The sequence below is a fragment of the Microtus ochrogaster genome, unplaced genomic scaffold (assembly GCF_000317375.1).
Source record: "Microtus ochrogaster isolate Prairie Vole_2 unplaced genomic scaffold, MicOch1.0 UNK80, whole genome shotgun sequence".
NCBI lineage: Eukaryota > Metazoa > Chordata > Mammalia > Rodentia > Cricetidae > Microtus > Microtus ochrogaster.
Window position 1 is genome coordinate 1,579,789 of NW_004949178.1, and position 17,187 is coordinate 1,596,975.

The following is a 17,187-nucleotide window of genomic DNA, read 5'->3' on the forward strand; positions in this document are numbered from 1 at the left end:
TAGACCAGGCTGGTCTCGAACTCACAGAGATCCACCTGCCTCTGCCTCCCGAGTGCTGGGATTAAAGGCGTGCGCCACCACCGCCCGGCTAAAAGTAGATTTTCGTAAGGGATTTTCATACACTCTTAGTTTGAATTAATCTCCCTCCCCCGAGCCCCTCCTCTTCTGTGTCCTCCATACCCCCACCCCCAAGTCCTGCTTAGACTTTTAACCCCTAGTGTTCCATTCGGTCCTCTGTGTCCTCCTCTCTCTTCATCTCCCCTGTCACAGGTTCTAGCCTCCTGAGCACCACAGACACTCCAGATTAAACACAGAGATCCAGAAACCCAAAGCTAGGATCCACATAGAGACAGCACTGCTTATGTCTGCTTATTTCCTTAGTTTTGGTCAGGGTGACTTGTCATTTGTTGGAGGTGGGGTGCTGAAGCCTACCACTGCGCCTGTGCTGGGGCTAACCTGTGTCTAACTTCCATTAGTTCCTGTCTTGTGAAATTGGCACTCCTGTGTTTGGGCACATATGCTTAGAACTGTACTGTACTGTGGCTAATCGTTCCTTTAATCAGTATGAAGGACTGTCTTTATTCTTTCTCACTAGTTTTGCTTTGAAATCTATTTGTCTGATATCAGAACAGCTCCAGCCGCTTGTTTACTAGGTCCCCGTGCTTGGGAATCTTCTTGAGGCCTTCGACCTGCGGTAGTGTTTGTCTTTGGTGGTGAGGGGAGTCTTGGCCGTGAGTAGATGGCTCCCGTTTCTCCATCCAGTCTTCCAGTCAGTGTCTTTCTTTCTTTTTTTTTTAAATATTTATTTATTTATTATGTATACAATATTGTGTCTGTCTGTATGCCTGCAGGCCGGAAGAGGGCACCAGACCTCATTACAGATGGTTGTGAGCCACCATGTGGTTGCTGGGAATTGAACTCAGGACCTTTGGAAGAACGGGCAATGCTCTTAACCACTGAGCCGTCTCTCCAGCCAGTGTCTTTCTTTTGATTGGGGAAGAGAACACAGATATTCAGTTATCATTGGAAGTTGTTTATCAGTTCCTGCCATTTTGTTCGTAGCTTTTTTTTCTTTCTCTGTTATTCAAGTGTAGTTTATTTCCTGTAGCTCTTGGAGGGATTTGACTTTCCTTCCAGTCTGAAGAATTCTTCAAGTACTTCTGTGGAGTCGGCAGAGTGGCCATAAATTCCTTTTGTCTATTTTGTTTTGTTTTTGTTTTATCGAGACAGAGTTTCTCTATGTAATAGCACTAGCTGTCCTGGAACTAGCTCTTGTAGATCAGGCTGGCCTCAAACTCACAGTGATCCACCTGCCTCTGCTTCTTGAGGGCTGGGGTTAAAGGTGAGTCCCACCATTGCCTGGTGCTTTTTGTCTATTTTTATTTATTTATTTGTTTTTTTGAGACAGGGTTTCTCTGGCTATCCTGGAATTAGCTCTGTAGACCAGGCTGACCTCGAATTCACAGAGATTACCTGACTCTGCCTCCTGAGTGCTGGCCTATTTTTATATTTTAAAACTTAATATGTATGTATATATTTATTTATTTATTTTCATTTTTCAGGCAGCATCTTTCTATGTAGCCCCTGGCTGTTCTGGAACTATCTATGTAGATCAGGCTGGCCTTGAACTCACAGAGCTATACCTGTCTCTGCTTCTCAAGTGTTGAGATTAAGGACATGCACTATTGTGCCTGACTTCTGTAGTTTATTTTTACTTTATATGAGTGCCTGCATGTATGTATGTGTACCATGTACATGCTTGGTACACATACAGGGAGGCCAGGAGAGTGTGTCAAACTCCCCTGGAACTGGAGTTACCAATGTTTGTGAGCTGCCCTGTGGGTGCTGGGACCTAGACCCAGTTCCTCTGCAGGAGCCAGCTCTCCAGCCTCTCTTTAATTTATCATGAAAAGTTTTTAGTTTATTTATTTAAGATTTTATTTTAAATATGTGTGTGTGTGCGTGCGTGCGTGCATGTGTGTGCGTGTGTGTGTGTGTGTGTGGTGGGGTATGTACACAAGCGTGCAGGTGCCGTTGGAAGCCAAATGTGTTGGTTCTCCCTGGAAGCAGAGTCACAGGTGGCTGTGAGCCTCTTGATATGGTGCTGGGAACTGAACTTGGGTCTTCTGCAAGAGCAGCTCATGTACTCAACCACAGAGCCATCTCTCCAGCCTGAAACTCTGTACTTTTGAATCTGTGATTTTTTTTAAGTATACAGGTCACAGCAGAGATAGTTATGTATGCTAGTTGATCCTGTGGCTTGTACTAGAATCATGAGATCATGGTTTGGGGGATAAGGGTCTGGTTAGATCTGATTGGCTGGGGCCGATGATGACAAATGGTGAGTGCTGATATTGATCACATATTTGAGGAGGAGGAGTTTTGAGAGAATTGATGGGATTAGTTCTCAATATGTTGAGTTGGAGATACTGTGCCAGGCACCATCCAGTAGCGATTTTATTTTTAAAGCTTTATTTTTTTTAATTTATGTACGTTTTTCTGTGTGAATGTATGCTACATGGGTTTGGGTACACTCAGAGGCTGGAAGTGGGGTCCCATGGAGCTAGTATTACAAACAGTTGTAAGCTGCCCAGTGGACCTGAGCTCTGGTCCTTAGGAAAGAGCAGCAGGCACTCATAACTGCTGAGCAATCTCTCCAGTCCCTGCTAGCAGTAATTGACTCATCGTGTTTATAGGGTCGTGGTAGCTGGCTGCTATTATACTTTTGGGAATCTTATCGTGTTGTAATAGATAACCCCGGGCACAGAGGAGATGACCTTGGGCCGTGGTGGTGTGGGAAAGAGGGACACAGAGGAAGGGCAGCGTTCTTTAAGGACAGCTGGTGTGTTCATACTCAGAGTAGTCTTTCAGGAAGAAATGTGAAGAAGGAAGGCAATATCATTTGGAATGAAGAGATCCCAAGCAGGAGCTCAAGGAAACTTTGGCCTGATGGACAAGGGACACGCGAGGGAAGGGAATGAAGATAGTCTTTGTCTCTTTCTGTCTCTGTTGTCTCTCTGTCTCACTCCAGATTCTCACTGGCTGGCCTGGAACTTACTATGTAGACCAGGCTGGTCTAGAAATCATAGAGACCCGTCTGCCTCGGCCTCCTGAGTGCTGGGATTAAAGGTGTGTACCATCACACCCAGTAAATTGTGTGAATGTGTGTGTGTTTTGGGTGGGGTGGGTGCAGCCAAGGGAGAGGCTAGGTGTATGGTTGATCAGTAGAACTCTTTCATGACTAAGGACCTAGCCTGGCTCCCCAGGAAAGGCCGAGAGATGGCTCAGCAGGTACAGTGCTTGCCCTGCAAGCATGAGCACCCCTGTAAAAGCTGAGTGCTGGCTGAGGTGCAAGTCTGGACGTGGAGACAGGATGGTCCCTGGAAATCACCAGAGGTAACACCTGCTGTCAGCCCCTTGCTTCCACACCTGAATTGGCTCTGAAAGCAAGGAGGTCATCAGTGGGAAGAATAAAGACCTCCTCTGGCTTCGGGTGCCCTTAGCAATTGCTCTTCTTGGAATGGTCTAGAGATAGCCTCCTCCCTTCAGAGGAATCCATGCATAGTGGTTAAGGGCAAAGAGTCAGGCAGGACTGGGCTTAATCTTAAGCCAACTGTATTGGTTTAGGGTTTTCACTTCTTAGAATAAGGTCCTTATCTCTTGAAGGCATGACCAGTATTTCAACTGCATTTTCATCTTTTCCCCATTCAAACAGCAATAATTTCAAAACAGCAAACCGAATTTCTGTTCCTTATTGGCCCTTGTCAGGCTCAGTCCCCCAGTGGGACTGTTGTGGTGCAGGCCGGTACTGCTGATAGAACTTGAAGCTGCTCGCTGCTTACTGCTTGGCCAGCTTAGGGTGTCTTTACCCACTGCCAATTCCATCTTCAGGGTAGTGACATGCTGCCGGCTCTGGGAGGAATACCGATGCATGCAGCGGCAGCTTCTATGCAGCAATCCCTGCAGCCCCAGACAGGAGGCTTGCTCTCAAGGACTTTCCTGGTGCTCAGTTCTTAGAATTGACTGTGTTCTGTTTTTCTGTGAAGGCCAGGTTTGCAATGTCTGAAGCACAGTGGGAACTCAATGTGGATGCTTGTTGAGTCATTGAATGCTTAGTCCAGTTCAGGCTACTAAAAAGGATTATTTTCCCAATTATTTTCTCAGCTCCATCTGAGGGTGGCTGTTGTGGTTTCTCAGAGCTGTGTGGATTGCTGTGGTTCTCTGCAGGTGCAGTCTGCTTCATCATATAGAATTCCTCCTCTAAGCCTACATGTTTGTACAAAAGGGAGAATGTGGTGTGGTGAAAGGGACATAGACTTAGGGCTGATTGCTGACTGAAAGATGTGATTTTTCTTAGCACTAAGATAATGACAATACAACTGGATTTCTTGGGTTTTTTTTTTTTTGTTTTGTTTTTTGTTTTTCGAGACAGGGTTTCTCTGTGTCTTTGGAGCCTGTCCTGGAATTAGCTCTGTAGACCAGGCTGGCCTCGAACTCATAGAGATCCGCCTGCCTCTGCCTCCCAAGTGCTGGGATTAAAGGTGTGCGCCACCACCGCCTAGTTTACAACTGGATCTCAAGAAGGCTCAGTGCTTAGAAACGAGCTCGCCTTGGATCTTGATGACTTGAGTTTGATGGTGACCCATGTGGTGGAAAGAGAGAACCAATTCCTGCAGGTTGCCCTCGACCTAAATATGTGTGTTATGCATGCACTCCTAGCAAGTAAATGCAATAAAAATAATTTAAAAATAAAATATATTGTCAGGCTATATTAGAAAACATGTGTACACACACACAGGCCTGGAGCATACTTGGTAGTAAGGCATACCATCTACTTCTTTTAGTGTCTAAAAATTTTATTTTCTGAATTCTGTCTTTTTAAAACCTAAAAACAGTTTTAATTTTGTACTATCCCAGAGAGCAGAAAAGAAAGCAGAGGGGGCTGGAGAGATGGATCAGTGGTTAAGAGCACTGGCTGCTCTTCCAGAAGACCCAGGTTCAATTCCCAGCACTCTCATGCTGGCTTATGACTGTCTGTAACTCCAGTTCTCGGAGGTCTGGTGCCCTCTTCTTGTTGCTTAGTGTATCAGGCTCACACATGGTGCACATGCAGGTGAAACACACATACATGTAAACTAATAAAATAATTTCAAAGAGGAAAGCTGGGCATGGTGGCACACGCCTTTAATTCTAGCTCTCTGGAAGCAGAGGCAGGTGGATCTCTGTAAGTTTGAGGTCAGCCTGGTCTACAGAGCAAGTTCCAGGACAGCCAGGGCTACACAAAGAAACCCTGTCTTGATAAACAAACAACAACAACAACAAAAAAAAAGAGGAAAAGAAAGCTGAAGCTTTTCTTTTGTCAGTTCTGCAGAAGAGGCAGAGGTAGAGCTTTCTGAGCATCCAGAAGTCAGTGCCTGTCCGACTGACCCTTTCTCAGAGCTGGCATGCTCTGGCCACCGTTAGCAAGGTTGGACACTGCTGTTCCTGCCTATTGTCGCTCACTGCAAACTAGTTATTTTGGTTTAGCTTTTCCCCTCTTGTTAACAGGACATGTCTTTAGCTCACCTCCTGCCCCAGTCATCCAGCAGCGTTTGCTGAGGGCCGTGGACAGGGCACCTACCGTTCTTTGGGGAGCAGGCAAATGTCTTTGCGTGTCTCACTTTTGGCCCTACTGAACTGTAGGTGCTAATAGGAGCTCCAGGAGATGTTGGTTTGCTGACTATACAGAAGATAGAACTCGAGATTCAGCACCTTTGAGACAAGGCATTTCATGCTGTGAACTCTTGAGAGTTGGGCTGAGGCCTGAGGCTTCTGTGGAAGTGGACTGGCAGAGGGGAGGGCGGGCAGGCACCAGGAGCTGACTGGCGCAGGACTTCGGATCTCTGTGCGTGTCTGTCTGAGATCTTTGACCATGTGTGCAGTTTTTCCTGACTAGAATGACTGATCTCATGAGCTTGTGACTAATGAGGTGGGACAGCGGGGCATCCGACTGACTTTTGCCCCTTGAATTCCTACTTTCCTATTTTGGAAAGGTTTTCCCAAGAGCCATCTTAAGTTAGAGGTGAGGTCATGTCCCACAGTTACCTTAACAATTAGGGTGGCATCAGAGTCTTGGGTTATTGCTAGTATAGGATCAATATGAATTTGGGAGCAGAAGTGAAGGGGCGGAGCTGTTCTAATTGGTTGATAGAGCTTTTTTTTTTAAAGATTTATTTATTTATTATGTATGCAGTGTTCTGCCTGCATGTATCCCTGCACATCAGGAGACGGCACCAGATCTCATTGTAGATGGTTGTGAGCCTCTATGTGGGTGCTGGGAACTGAACTCACAACCTCTGGGAGAGCAGTCAGTGCTCTTAACCTCTAAGCCATCTCTCCAGCCCCGATACAGCTCTTAGGGGTTTATTCTTGTCTCTTTTCTCTGTTACCTTTGTCTCCACTTCAGAAGTACCAAGGGAATGGTCTAGAGGAGGCGGAGAGAGGAGCTTCGGACAGTGGGCCCGAATCCGGACTGTACAAGGGAATTATCCAGAGAATTTTAAAAAGTGCTTATTTTGTGTGTATGGGTGTTTTACCTGCATGCGTATCTGTGCACTCTGTTCATGCCTGATGCCTAAGGAGACCACAAGAGGGTGTGGGACCCCCTGGAATTGAAGCTACAGATGGCTGTGAATTACCATGTGGGTGCTGGGAATCAAACCTGGTTTCTCTGAAAGAGCATCTAGTGATCTAGTGCTTATAGCTGCTGAGCCATCTCTGTGGCCTCCTTGGTCTATTTATTTATTTATTTATTTGTTTGTTTATTTATAAGACAGGGTCTCACTATGTAGACCAGGCTAGCCTCAAACTCATAGAGATCTGCCTTACTAAAGGCATGGGCTACCACTCTCAGCTCATCCAGAGGAAAAAAAAACCCAAACCCCAAAGCATTCCTTGCCAACTCCCTTCCTGAAAGTATCTGAGCTGTCAGAGAAGATGGGAGTCTGTGGGAAGACAAGACTTGAGGAAGCCAAACCACTGCTGGGAGTCTCCCGTTGCAGGAGGCAGAAGAGTAGTTCTCAGTGTTGTTATGGCTACCTGGAGCTTTAACAACTTGACAGCAGAGGTTCTGACTTCATTGCTGTGGGCGGCACTGGAGCTTGTCCAGTGATGGCAGTGAGCTGCAGGGACGGAGGGGCCCCAGGTAAGTGAGAGGTCAGGCATGCTCTGCTCCAAGTTGGTCTGTGTGTGATTATCTTGCTGGTTACCTCAGTGAAAAGCAAAGTGGTTGTGTGTGTGTGTGTCTTTGTATGTATTATGTGTGTGTGTGTCTGTGTATGTGTCTGTGTATGTGGTGTGTCCCCCACTCCATCACCATACTGCCCTGGGAAACCCTGTCCTGATGTCCTGAATCAGAACTCCAGGAGCCTCCATGTGGCAGGAGATTCTTAGGCCTGCTCAGGCCTCATGCCTGGTTTCTGAGAATTTGAACTGAACTGAGAGCTCAGCAAACATTAAGGATCAGGCTACTTCCAAAAAATTGCACTTTATTTATGTATTATGTGTGTGTGCACACGCGCGTGTGCGTGCATGTGCACACGCACCAGGGTGTACCTGTGAAGGCCAGGGGAAAACTATGGGTGGGATCTGGTTCTCTTTCCACCATTCTGGTCCTGGGGATCAAATCTGGGTTGTCAGGCTTGGCTGGGTGCAGGCACCTTGACCCACTGAGTTGTCTTGCTTGCCCTCTAGTTGCTTTGAAAAGGGATGTACAAATTCTGTGCTTGCTTCCGCAGAGATGTCAGAGCCTTGGGGGTTAAAGTGCTGACTGAGCTTCAGGAAGAACACGGGGAGGGGTCTGATTCAGTGGCCCATGATCATTTTGTGTTTGTGTCTTCTTCACCTATGAGGCCTGAGTCAGTGAAACTCTTCTGAAGCTAGACTAGCACCTGGGAGGAAATCACGTGAGAAAGCCAGGAAGAGAAAATGTGATCTTAAGCCAGGCATGGTGGTACAAGCAGTAATCTCAGTACTGGGGAGGTGGAGGCAAGAGCATCGGGAAGTCAAGCCAGACGAAAGTGAATTTGAGGTCAGCCCCAAGATCCAAAGTAGCATTAGGGGAAAAGCAAAACAAAACAAAACAAACAAACAACAACAAGAAAAACAGGCATCTAACAGAGGAAAGGAGAAAGACGAAGAAAGAGTGACGAGGCTTTTCCAGATAGCTTACGTTAGGCCTTCTGGAAAACCAGTGTAGAATGTTCAGGAGGACCGACCATACCTGACACACTCTCTGACTCCACTACAGCTGGTCTAGTGCAGGGATGTGTAGTTTCTGCACAGTGTGATGAGGCTGTGCTTGGGACAGCTAAGCCTGTGGACTGCCATCCTTCTACACGTTGCTATGGGGAAATGATACTACCTATTAGAAGATGCCAAATAATAATAATAATTAATAATAATAATAATAAGCCACTGGTCGCACTGACACTCACGACAGCAAACTGAATTCTGTGGAGTGTTCATTGTTCTTCTTGTCAGCTGAAGGACGTGCTTGTGAAGGAATGAAGATCGCAGAGCAGGAGGCTGGAGAGAGGATGGCTCAGTGGTTAAGGGTGTTTGCTGCTCTCGGAGAGGACCAGACTGCTCACAAGAGCCCGCAATGATAGCTTCAGGGGATCTGATGCCCTCTTCTGAAAAAAGGATGCAGCCCACACAGTACTTGACTGTAAACCCTCCTGCCAGACAGAGTTGGGGCAGGGAATAGAGCAGGTTCACATGCTTGGTAGAGAGATGTTTATATTTGATTTTACCTAAGATGCAATAGGAGAGATGTGTTTAAGGGAGCGTTAAACTGAAATTGGAGGCAAGGAGAAGCAGGGTGAAGATGGGAAAAGGTGAGCATGTTCTGTGTGCATGCATGCCCTGCCCACGGCAGATGCTCTTCTGTATGCTTCCTGCTTCTTTTCAAATACGCTCCCACCGAACCTGGACCTGGTAACAGGAAGCCCAGGGACCCTCCTAGCTGTGCCCCACACGGCATAGTTGCAGTACACTGTGCCTGACTTTTGAGGTTGGTGCTGGAGACCCGAACTCAGATCCTCATGCTGGTGTGCGTGGCAAGCATTCCTGCTCATCGAACCCTCTCCTAGCCCCAAATCATGAGTATTTCGAAGCTATCTGGTGCTACACAGCAAGATGGATAAGGCTGGAGGAATTGCTCCATAAATCAGAAAGAAGCTGGTGACGTGTACCTACAATTACCCTAAGCAAGACCGGGAAGCATCTTTGACTTTTTACTCCAAGAAGACACTAGCAATCATTATGGTACCCGGTTAGAGTCGAACAGTGAAAGACAATAATTGGATGGATTTGCTAGAACTGGGGTGTACGATCCGAAAAGAGGTTTGTATGAGGCTCTACCATAAAAAGGTGTGCCTGCTCCCTCCATCGAGGTCATAGTTGTAGTCTTTGATTGTGGCAAGATAGTGAGGCCTGCCTAGAGATTTTACTTCTTTTTTTTTGTTTTCTAACTAGTGTAGTGAACAGTTCCGCTGAGTACTCCCAGTTCTCTGCCTGCATGTAGGGAGTTAAGAGATGTGGCCCATATCTTAGAAGGGGCATGAAGATGCCAGCCTCATAAGCGTGTCTTAAGGAGAAGGGTGGCTAACAACACTCTTGGACTCTTGGGTTCCATTTGCAACACTTTTTCTAAAGTGCTCTCTCTCTGTCTCTGTCTCTGTCTCTGTCTCTGTCTCTCTCTCTCTCTCTCTCTCTCTCTCTCTCTCTCTCTCTCTCTCTCTCTCTCTCTCTCTCTCTCTCTCTCTCTCTCTGTCTCTCTCTCTCTGTCTCTCTCTCTAATTTGAGGCAGGGTCTTACTATGTAGCCTTGACTAGCCTGGAACTCACTATGTAGACTGGACTGGCCTCAAAATCAGAGGTTCACCAGCCTCTGCCTCCCCAGTGGTGGGACTAAAGACCTGCACCACCATGTACAACCAGGTCTGCTATTGTAATTGTGCATGAAAATCAGGGCAGAGGAGAGCGCTTGCTGCTCTTGCAGAGGACCTGGTTTGCACTACAATGAGTGGCTTGCATCTGCCTGTAAGTCAAGCCTCTGGCTTTCCCAGGTCATGCTCTGGTGTGGTGTCCATGCAGACAATGGGGCACTCATACACACACATACATATACATACACACACATATAAAAGTAAGGAAGTAAACACTTTAAAGAAAATAAATGCCTATGGTGAAGGACAAGTCGTGCCAAGGAAAACAGGCCAGGGCAGATTCAGGACCAGAGAGAAGTTCTGGAATTGTGGCATGTGGTGCACGTTATCAGATTAGAAAAAGAAACAGTTTGCTTTCCTAATAAAGATTATAAAATATGTACAAAATGGGAAAAGAAGCATCGACTCCTTGAGCATCCTTTGCTAGACATCACCTCTCTATTACTGAGAGACACGTATCAATGCAAACGCAGAGCAAATGGCAAAATGAGCATGGAGGGGGGTGGTCCAGCACAGCGTGAACTGTTGTCACTGCCCTGAGACTACTGAGGCTTATCTAAGGCATCATTAACATTTAACTTATAAAGACTTCAGGGTTAATCTCTACAGGATAAGGACTTACAGTGTGTTTGTGGGACTTTAGACTATTTGGAACAAACCTGGGCCTTGATCAGAGCAGCTAAAGACATTGTTCCTTTTTGAGTACAAACTATTTTATATATACCTGAGTGTATGTATGTGTCACCTGCATGCAGGAACCTGCGGAGCTCAGGACAGAGTGTATGGTCCCCTAGAACTGGAGTTATGGGTGAGATGCTGTGTGGGCGCTGGGAACCTGACCTGGGTCTTTGGCAAGAACAACAAGTTCTCTTAATTGCTAGACCCCTCTTTGTTCCTCTTCCAAACAACCTGAACTGGGAATTTCTGGTTTGTTCTAGTGCTGGTTCTCTACCTCAGTGGCAGAGTCAGCCTCCTCCCTGGGGACCTCGTATCTGCTGGGATGTCCTATCCTGGAGTGCCTCTTCAGGTTACAGGAGTAACATCTGGGCAGCAGCTGCTTTCCCCCTGAAGTTAAAGCGGGGACGGGGACGGAGAAGCAGCTGGGTCAAGGTTAAAGGTCATTTTAGTCAATCCTCCCATGGGCTTGGCTCAGTGCTGGGTGGGGACTGAATTACTCCCAGAGGTAGAAGGTTCAGGCATCCATCTGTAACTTATAGTTACATCTGTGTCATCCTACCCCGACTTTTCCTCTTGTGTCTCTGACTCTGAGGCAGGAGGTTGGGCTTTGTTTCAAGAGCCATGCATTTGGCAGAGCTCTGGGGACTCTGGTCAGCTGTATCTGTTACGGGTGGGGACAAAAAGCCTGCTCAGCCACTAAGGCTTGCCTTATTCATTTCCTGTTCCCAGGGCCAGGAGCTCTGGAGGAAGCAGGGAGCTGTGGAAGGGGCAAGCCAGCAGTTCTCAGTGCCTCACCCTCTGTACAGCTTCCAGACTGAGCCTCCCTCCCCACGGAGTAGAGCAGGGCATGACGCTCGGTCTGGGGCTGAAACAAAAGCACGGTAGCAGGGAACGTGGATGTAACAAGAAGGATGAAGTGAATGGGTGGAGAAGCAATAGGGATCAAAGTATAAACAACCTCTACATCAGTGGTTTTCAACCTGTGGGTCACGACCCCCACGGCAGGGGTGGGCTGGGGTGTCGAATGACCCTTTCACATGGGTCACACATATCAGATATCCTGCATATTAGGTATTTATATTGCGATCATAACAATAGCACAATTACAGTTATGAAGTAGCGATAGAATAATTTTATGGTTGGGGGTCACCACATAGAAGGAACTGTATTAAAAGGTCTCCTTGGGGCTAGAGAGATGGCTCAGAGGTTAAGAGCACTGGCTGCTCTTCCAGAGGTCCTGAGTTCAATTCCCAGCAACCACATGGTGGCTCACAACCATCTGGTACTGAGATCTGCTGCCCTCCTCTGGTGTGCAGGCATACATCGAGGCAGAATGTTGTATACATAATAAATAAATAAATCTTTAAAAAAAATAAAAGGTCTTCTTAGGAAGGTTGTGAACCACTGCTCCACATTCTCATGGCAGGGGTTGCTGTAGGAAAGGGGAGTGAGTTGTCTGTTGCTACTTTCCTGTGCTTATGTCCACAAATGGAAGTGAGCCAAGAGCCCTGTGGTGAAGAACTGCAGACTCTGTGAACTAGAACGATTCCCTTATATCTACTCCAGTTCCATGCTGTGACCTATAGCCCAACCAGGAACTTGCTGTGTTACCAGAGTTGCTAGGGGAAGACGCTGGGCCCTGGAAACCTTACAGAGCGAGGCTGGGCCACCCTGGTCCATAGTAGGCCACTCAAAGAGACACAAAGAGTGGAAATGGGGCGGGGAGACTGACTCCACATGGCTGCACTGGGAAGGGAACTAGTGAAGAGGTCCTAATAGAAGGTTTAGGCTGACATAGAGGGTAAGACGTACACACAGCTAAGTGGTTCCAGTAACAGTGATTTGGTCCATCCTGGCCCCCCATTGTCTTAGCTCTAGTCTCTCTTGCAATGTGGTCTGAGAAGTTATCAGAATTGTGTGAAATCTCTTAGAGCGAGACAAGATTTTCCTCCCGTTGGCACCAGGCTTCAACCTTTTTCTTCTCCCAGCATGAGACTCCTAGGGAAATTCCAACTTCTTGGAGACCATTGCTTCAATAGTTGGCTAGCCATGTTGTGAGGGGCAGAAGTTTCACTGTAGAATGTCTTCATCTCTGCGGGGGGGGGGGGGTTCCAGTCCTAGGGGATCCCTCCCACTCTCCCGGTCAGGCATGCGGCATATGTGCTGGTGTTTCTTAAGGAAACCCGGTTTGTGTTGTGTTTCTAAGTCAGAGTCAAGCCTGAAGGTAAGGATTAGAGATCACAGGGTGGGGAGACCTGCTCCAGGCAGCAGAGGGTGGAAGTCCAGTGGGGAGGAAGGGCTGGGTGATTGCTGAGGAAGATCAGCCTGTGTCAGGCTGGTAGAGGGCAAGAGACAGGAGCTTCATTCTGTGGGATTACTGAGGAGTCAGGCCACTTGTGCCTTTAATTATTAACTTAGCACTGGGCTGACCTGGAGATGGGTACATGTTTGCTCAGCCTTCTGATAAGGTTCGGTTGTTTGTTGTCATGTCTATTAGGCACGGAGACATGTATTTGATAGAGCTGGAAAGCCCCTCAGTAAAATTAGAAAACAATGTAGGCGATTAATAGAACGGAAGCAGAAGGGGGCCCCCCGCAGAGATAGCTCACAGGGCAGAGTGCCTGCTGTTCAAGCAAGGAGACCTGAGTTCAGATCCTCAGCACCTGCTGAAAATGCCAGGTTGTCCAGTGGTTGGGGAAAGGGCAATGTGCTCCTGGTGCAGCGAGAATATCTCCGAAAAGGAGGGTGGAGAGTTGGCAAGCTGGCTCAGTCAGTAAAGGCTCCTGTCACCAAGTAAAAGGAGATAACTGTCCCCCTCAAGTTGTTCTCTGACCTCCATGCGTGCTGTGACATGAAAATAATTATAACAAAACATAAGGTGGAGACGTGATCGTGGAAGACACCTGACATTGGCTTGCGTATGTGCCTGCACTCACGTGTGCGTGCGCCCACACCCACACACCGGTTAGAAAAAGATTGGAATAGAAGATGGCTAATTTTCCCTGCTTCCTGTGCACTGGCCTCTGGGTTAAAATGAGAATGAAACTAGGGGCTAGCAAACAGGAAGTCTGCGGACCCTGAGGGTTTAAGGTTGCTTTCTTTCCTTCTGAGGCAAGGTCTCTATAGCCCAGGCTGCCTTGAGATTCACTATGTAATCCAGGCTGGCCTCAAGTTAAAATTTGTAGGTATGTAAACTAACAACACGACTGCTCCACGGTGTGGTCAAGGGGAAGGTTTTCCTTGTAGTGGGGCGCGGGGTCCAGAGTAGAGAGAGGAAGAAGTAGACCGAACGTAGGCAGAGACTGGACATGGACAGAGCTATCTGAAGAGAGGGATAGCAGGGGATAGGAATAAGAAAACAGTGAAAGAAGCAGGAGAGAGAGAGAAAGAGAGAGATAGAGGAGAGAGCATAGCGACTATAGTTGGGTTATAAGAAGTACAGGGTGGGGTGAGGAGTGGGGGGAGGGGGGGAAGGGAGGCGGGGAGGAGGAGGGTAGGAGGCGGAAATTTTTAATAAAAATAAATAAATAAAAGAGCAGTGCGGAAGATGGAGGCCTAAATTGTAAAATTTCAGAGAGACTATTAAAGACTCTATCGAGTCAAAAAAAAAACCCAAACAAACAAACAAAAAAAAACCAACAAAAAAAAGAAGTACGACTAGCTGAAGGGAGAGGGAAGCCCATGAACTGGAGGGAATTTAGCTAGGGGAGAATGTGAGAAGGGTTAGGATACTTGGGTGGACTTTGAAATGTGTGGCAGGTACCTGTGATACTGAGGGAGCCTGGAGGCCTTAGGATGCTGATAAGTTCCCACAGGTAGGGGGAAATGACTTCTTTGGGTGGACTGCACTGGCTTCACAAGTGCTGGAGGAATGTTGGCTTTTATCTAACCTCCAGAAATCTCCCTATGGTTCAGGTTGAGCTCATTTCCGGATATTTGGGCTGCTTTTTGCAGGTTTGGGAAGTGATTCTTCTTTGGAACTAATATTAGGCAATCCTCCTGTCTCAGTTTTCTAAGTGCTGAAAGTCTTGAGCCACTGCCCTTGGACTTGGAAAGTTTGTTTTGTTGTTGTTGTTTTAATTGTGTTGTTGGCTTGGATCATACAAGACCTCTTTCTTACTGGCAAGGCTAGCTTTTCTCTGAGAGCCTTGGTAGGGAGACTTGCCAGTCAGGTACTCCTCGGGGGATTTCCGGTTGCTGAGCTAGAAGAAGCTGTGCGTTGATTCCCTGTCTCTGGATTGTTTGCCCTTTCTTCCTTCCGGATCCAGAAGCCCTGGGCTGCCAGCCAGCCTCACAGCATGCGTGGGCTTCCCTTCTTGAATTTCTTCCAAAGTATTGGATTGTAACTTTTGGGCTAATGAATTTTTCTGAGATTCTTATTTATTTATTTATTTATTTATTTATTTATTTATTTATTTATTTATTTATTTATCGGGTGAAAAGATTTGAGCCTAGGGCTTCATGCATTTCAACACACTGTCTACCACTGAGCTGAACCCCCTGCCACTACTCTGAGTGTTTGATGAAAGAGATTGGCTCTTTATAGGGAAATGTGTATGTTCATACGCCATAACCCTATGTGAGAGACTGTCATGACCTGCTACAAACTTCTCTGAGTTCATCCGGGTAGAAGGGTAGAAGGGCTTGAGGAACGTCCAGGCAGGAAAAGTGCCCTGCCCTTTTTCTATAGGAACTTGTTTTTGTGGGGGTCAGCCATGATAATCTAAGTCTGGGCAGGTCACACAAAGGAACTTCTCTACTTCCAACCATTATCACCTGGGACTCTGGCCACAGATAAATTTAAGAGGCCTGAGTCTCAGTAGTTTACCCTGAAGCAATACCTGGTAGCAGGAAAGAACGACAAGCTGAGATAACCCGACCCCCACCCAAGGGACCCCCACCCAAGGGCAGACCATTCAAAGGAAACACCTGACATTCCAACCGCTGTAGATAGGATCACCTGCCAGCGCACCTCACCAGGACACCCCTAGACAAATGTCAGCCAGTCAGGGGTCCTGAACCTCAGAGACCCCTCACCCCCACTTTACTACTATAAAAAAACCCAATTCTAATTGAGCTTGGGGCTCTCTGGATATTCCAATACATTGGACATGAGGAAAGACCGAGTTTGCAAACTTGATTAAAATAAAGGCTCTTTACTTTTACATAAGGGATTTGGTCTCCTTTGTTGGCTTTTGTGGGGACCCCATGGATTTGGGCATGACATTTTTAGCTGCAAGAATTTTACCAAGCACAAAACAAATAGTGGGGTCGATGGGCAGGGGACAGGAAGTTTGGTCTTCATTCTAGTCCTTGGACATGCACGCTGACCTGCTGGCCTAGACACTGAATAAGTTACAGCAGGATTTGTCAGCGTTAACAGCAACAGCATAGAGCCAGGATGTTGGGTATTAGACCTGTGTGTGTGTGTGTGTGTGTGTACACGTGTGTATAGAAAGGAGAGACTGACTTTAAAGAGCCTAGGACCAGAATACACCGCTAATCTGTACAACTCCCAGGTGCCTCCCTCATCTGTGGCCAGGAATTTTGCCACCTTGCTCTGTGACTCCAGTTTGAGATACGAGGGTTTGGGAGTGTCGCTGTGGAAGAGGAGGCGGTCACCAAATGCCTTGCAGTGATGACACTGAGGCTAATGGGGGCGAACAGGCACAGCCCAGATACACAGCTGAGTTCTTGATGGGTTCATCTTGACGTCTAGTGCGCTGGAGTTTGAGGCCCTCCAGGTGGGAAGGGTAGGTCACCATCAGTATTCTTTTTCTTTCAGGTCTCTTAACCTTCATTAACTGTGCCTATGTCAAGTGGGGAACCTTGGTCCAAGACATTTTCACCTATGCTAAAGTGTTGGCGCTGATTGCTGTTATCATTGCAGGCGTTGTTACACTTGGCCAGGGTAAGGAAAACAATCCCAACTAACAACTAGTCTTTATTTAAACATTTCCTTTTTTTTTCTTTTTTCTTTGGAGTGTTGGGGATCAAACCCAGAGTTCTGGGCCATGCTAGGCAAGCCGTAGATCTCAGATCTACAACTTTGGCCTTACTTTAACATTAGGAGCTGATTACTTGCCTTATTTAAGTCTCCAAATACCGTGTTTGGTAGGCACTATTATTATTCCTTTTATACAGGTGAGGAAACAGGCCCCAGAATGACCTGCCTTACGCCGGGCAGAATGAGGTGGCAATCAGAGGAGCAGAAGTTAAAGATCACACTCAGCTACATACATAATTTGAGGCCAGCCTGAGACACAGAAGACCCCATCTCAAAATAAAAACAAAAAACTGGGTGCTTTATTATTCCAGCAGTCAGAGGTAGAGTGGATCTCCGAGTTTGAGGCCCACACCAGCCAGGATACACGGTGAGACCCTATTTTAAAACAAAACAACAAAGCCCCCAGACAGATCACCCAGATGATCTTCCACAAGTCCCTAATGGTAAATTTTTTTTTTTTTGGTTTTTCGAGACAGGGTTTCTCTGTGGTTTTGGAGCCTGTCCTGGAACTAGC

At 47.0% G+C, this 17,187-nt stretch overlaps 1 protein-coding gene across 2 annotated transcripts in view; it reads left to right on the top strand.

The window, feature by feature from the left end:
• Nucleotides 1-17,187, top strand: part of Slc7a7 (solute carrier family 7 member 7) — a 49,672-nt gene that overhangs the window by 22,908 nt on the left and 9,577 nt on the right. For both annotated transcript variants that reach the window (XM_026777685.1, XM_026777686.1), the window contains exon 3: nt 16,452-16,577. In XM_026777685.1, the coding sequence (XP_026633486.1) occupies nt 16,452-16,577 (126 nt within the window). The remainder of the gene's footprint in view (nt 1-16,451; nt 16,578-17,187) is intronic.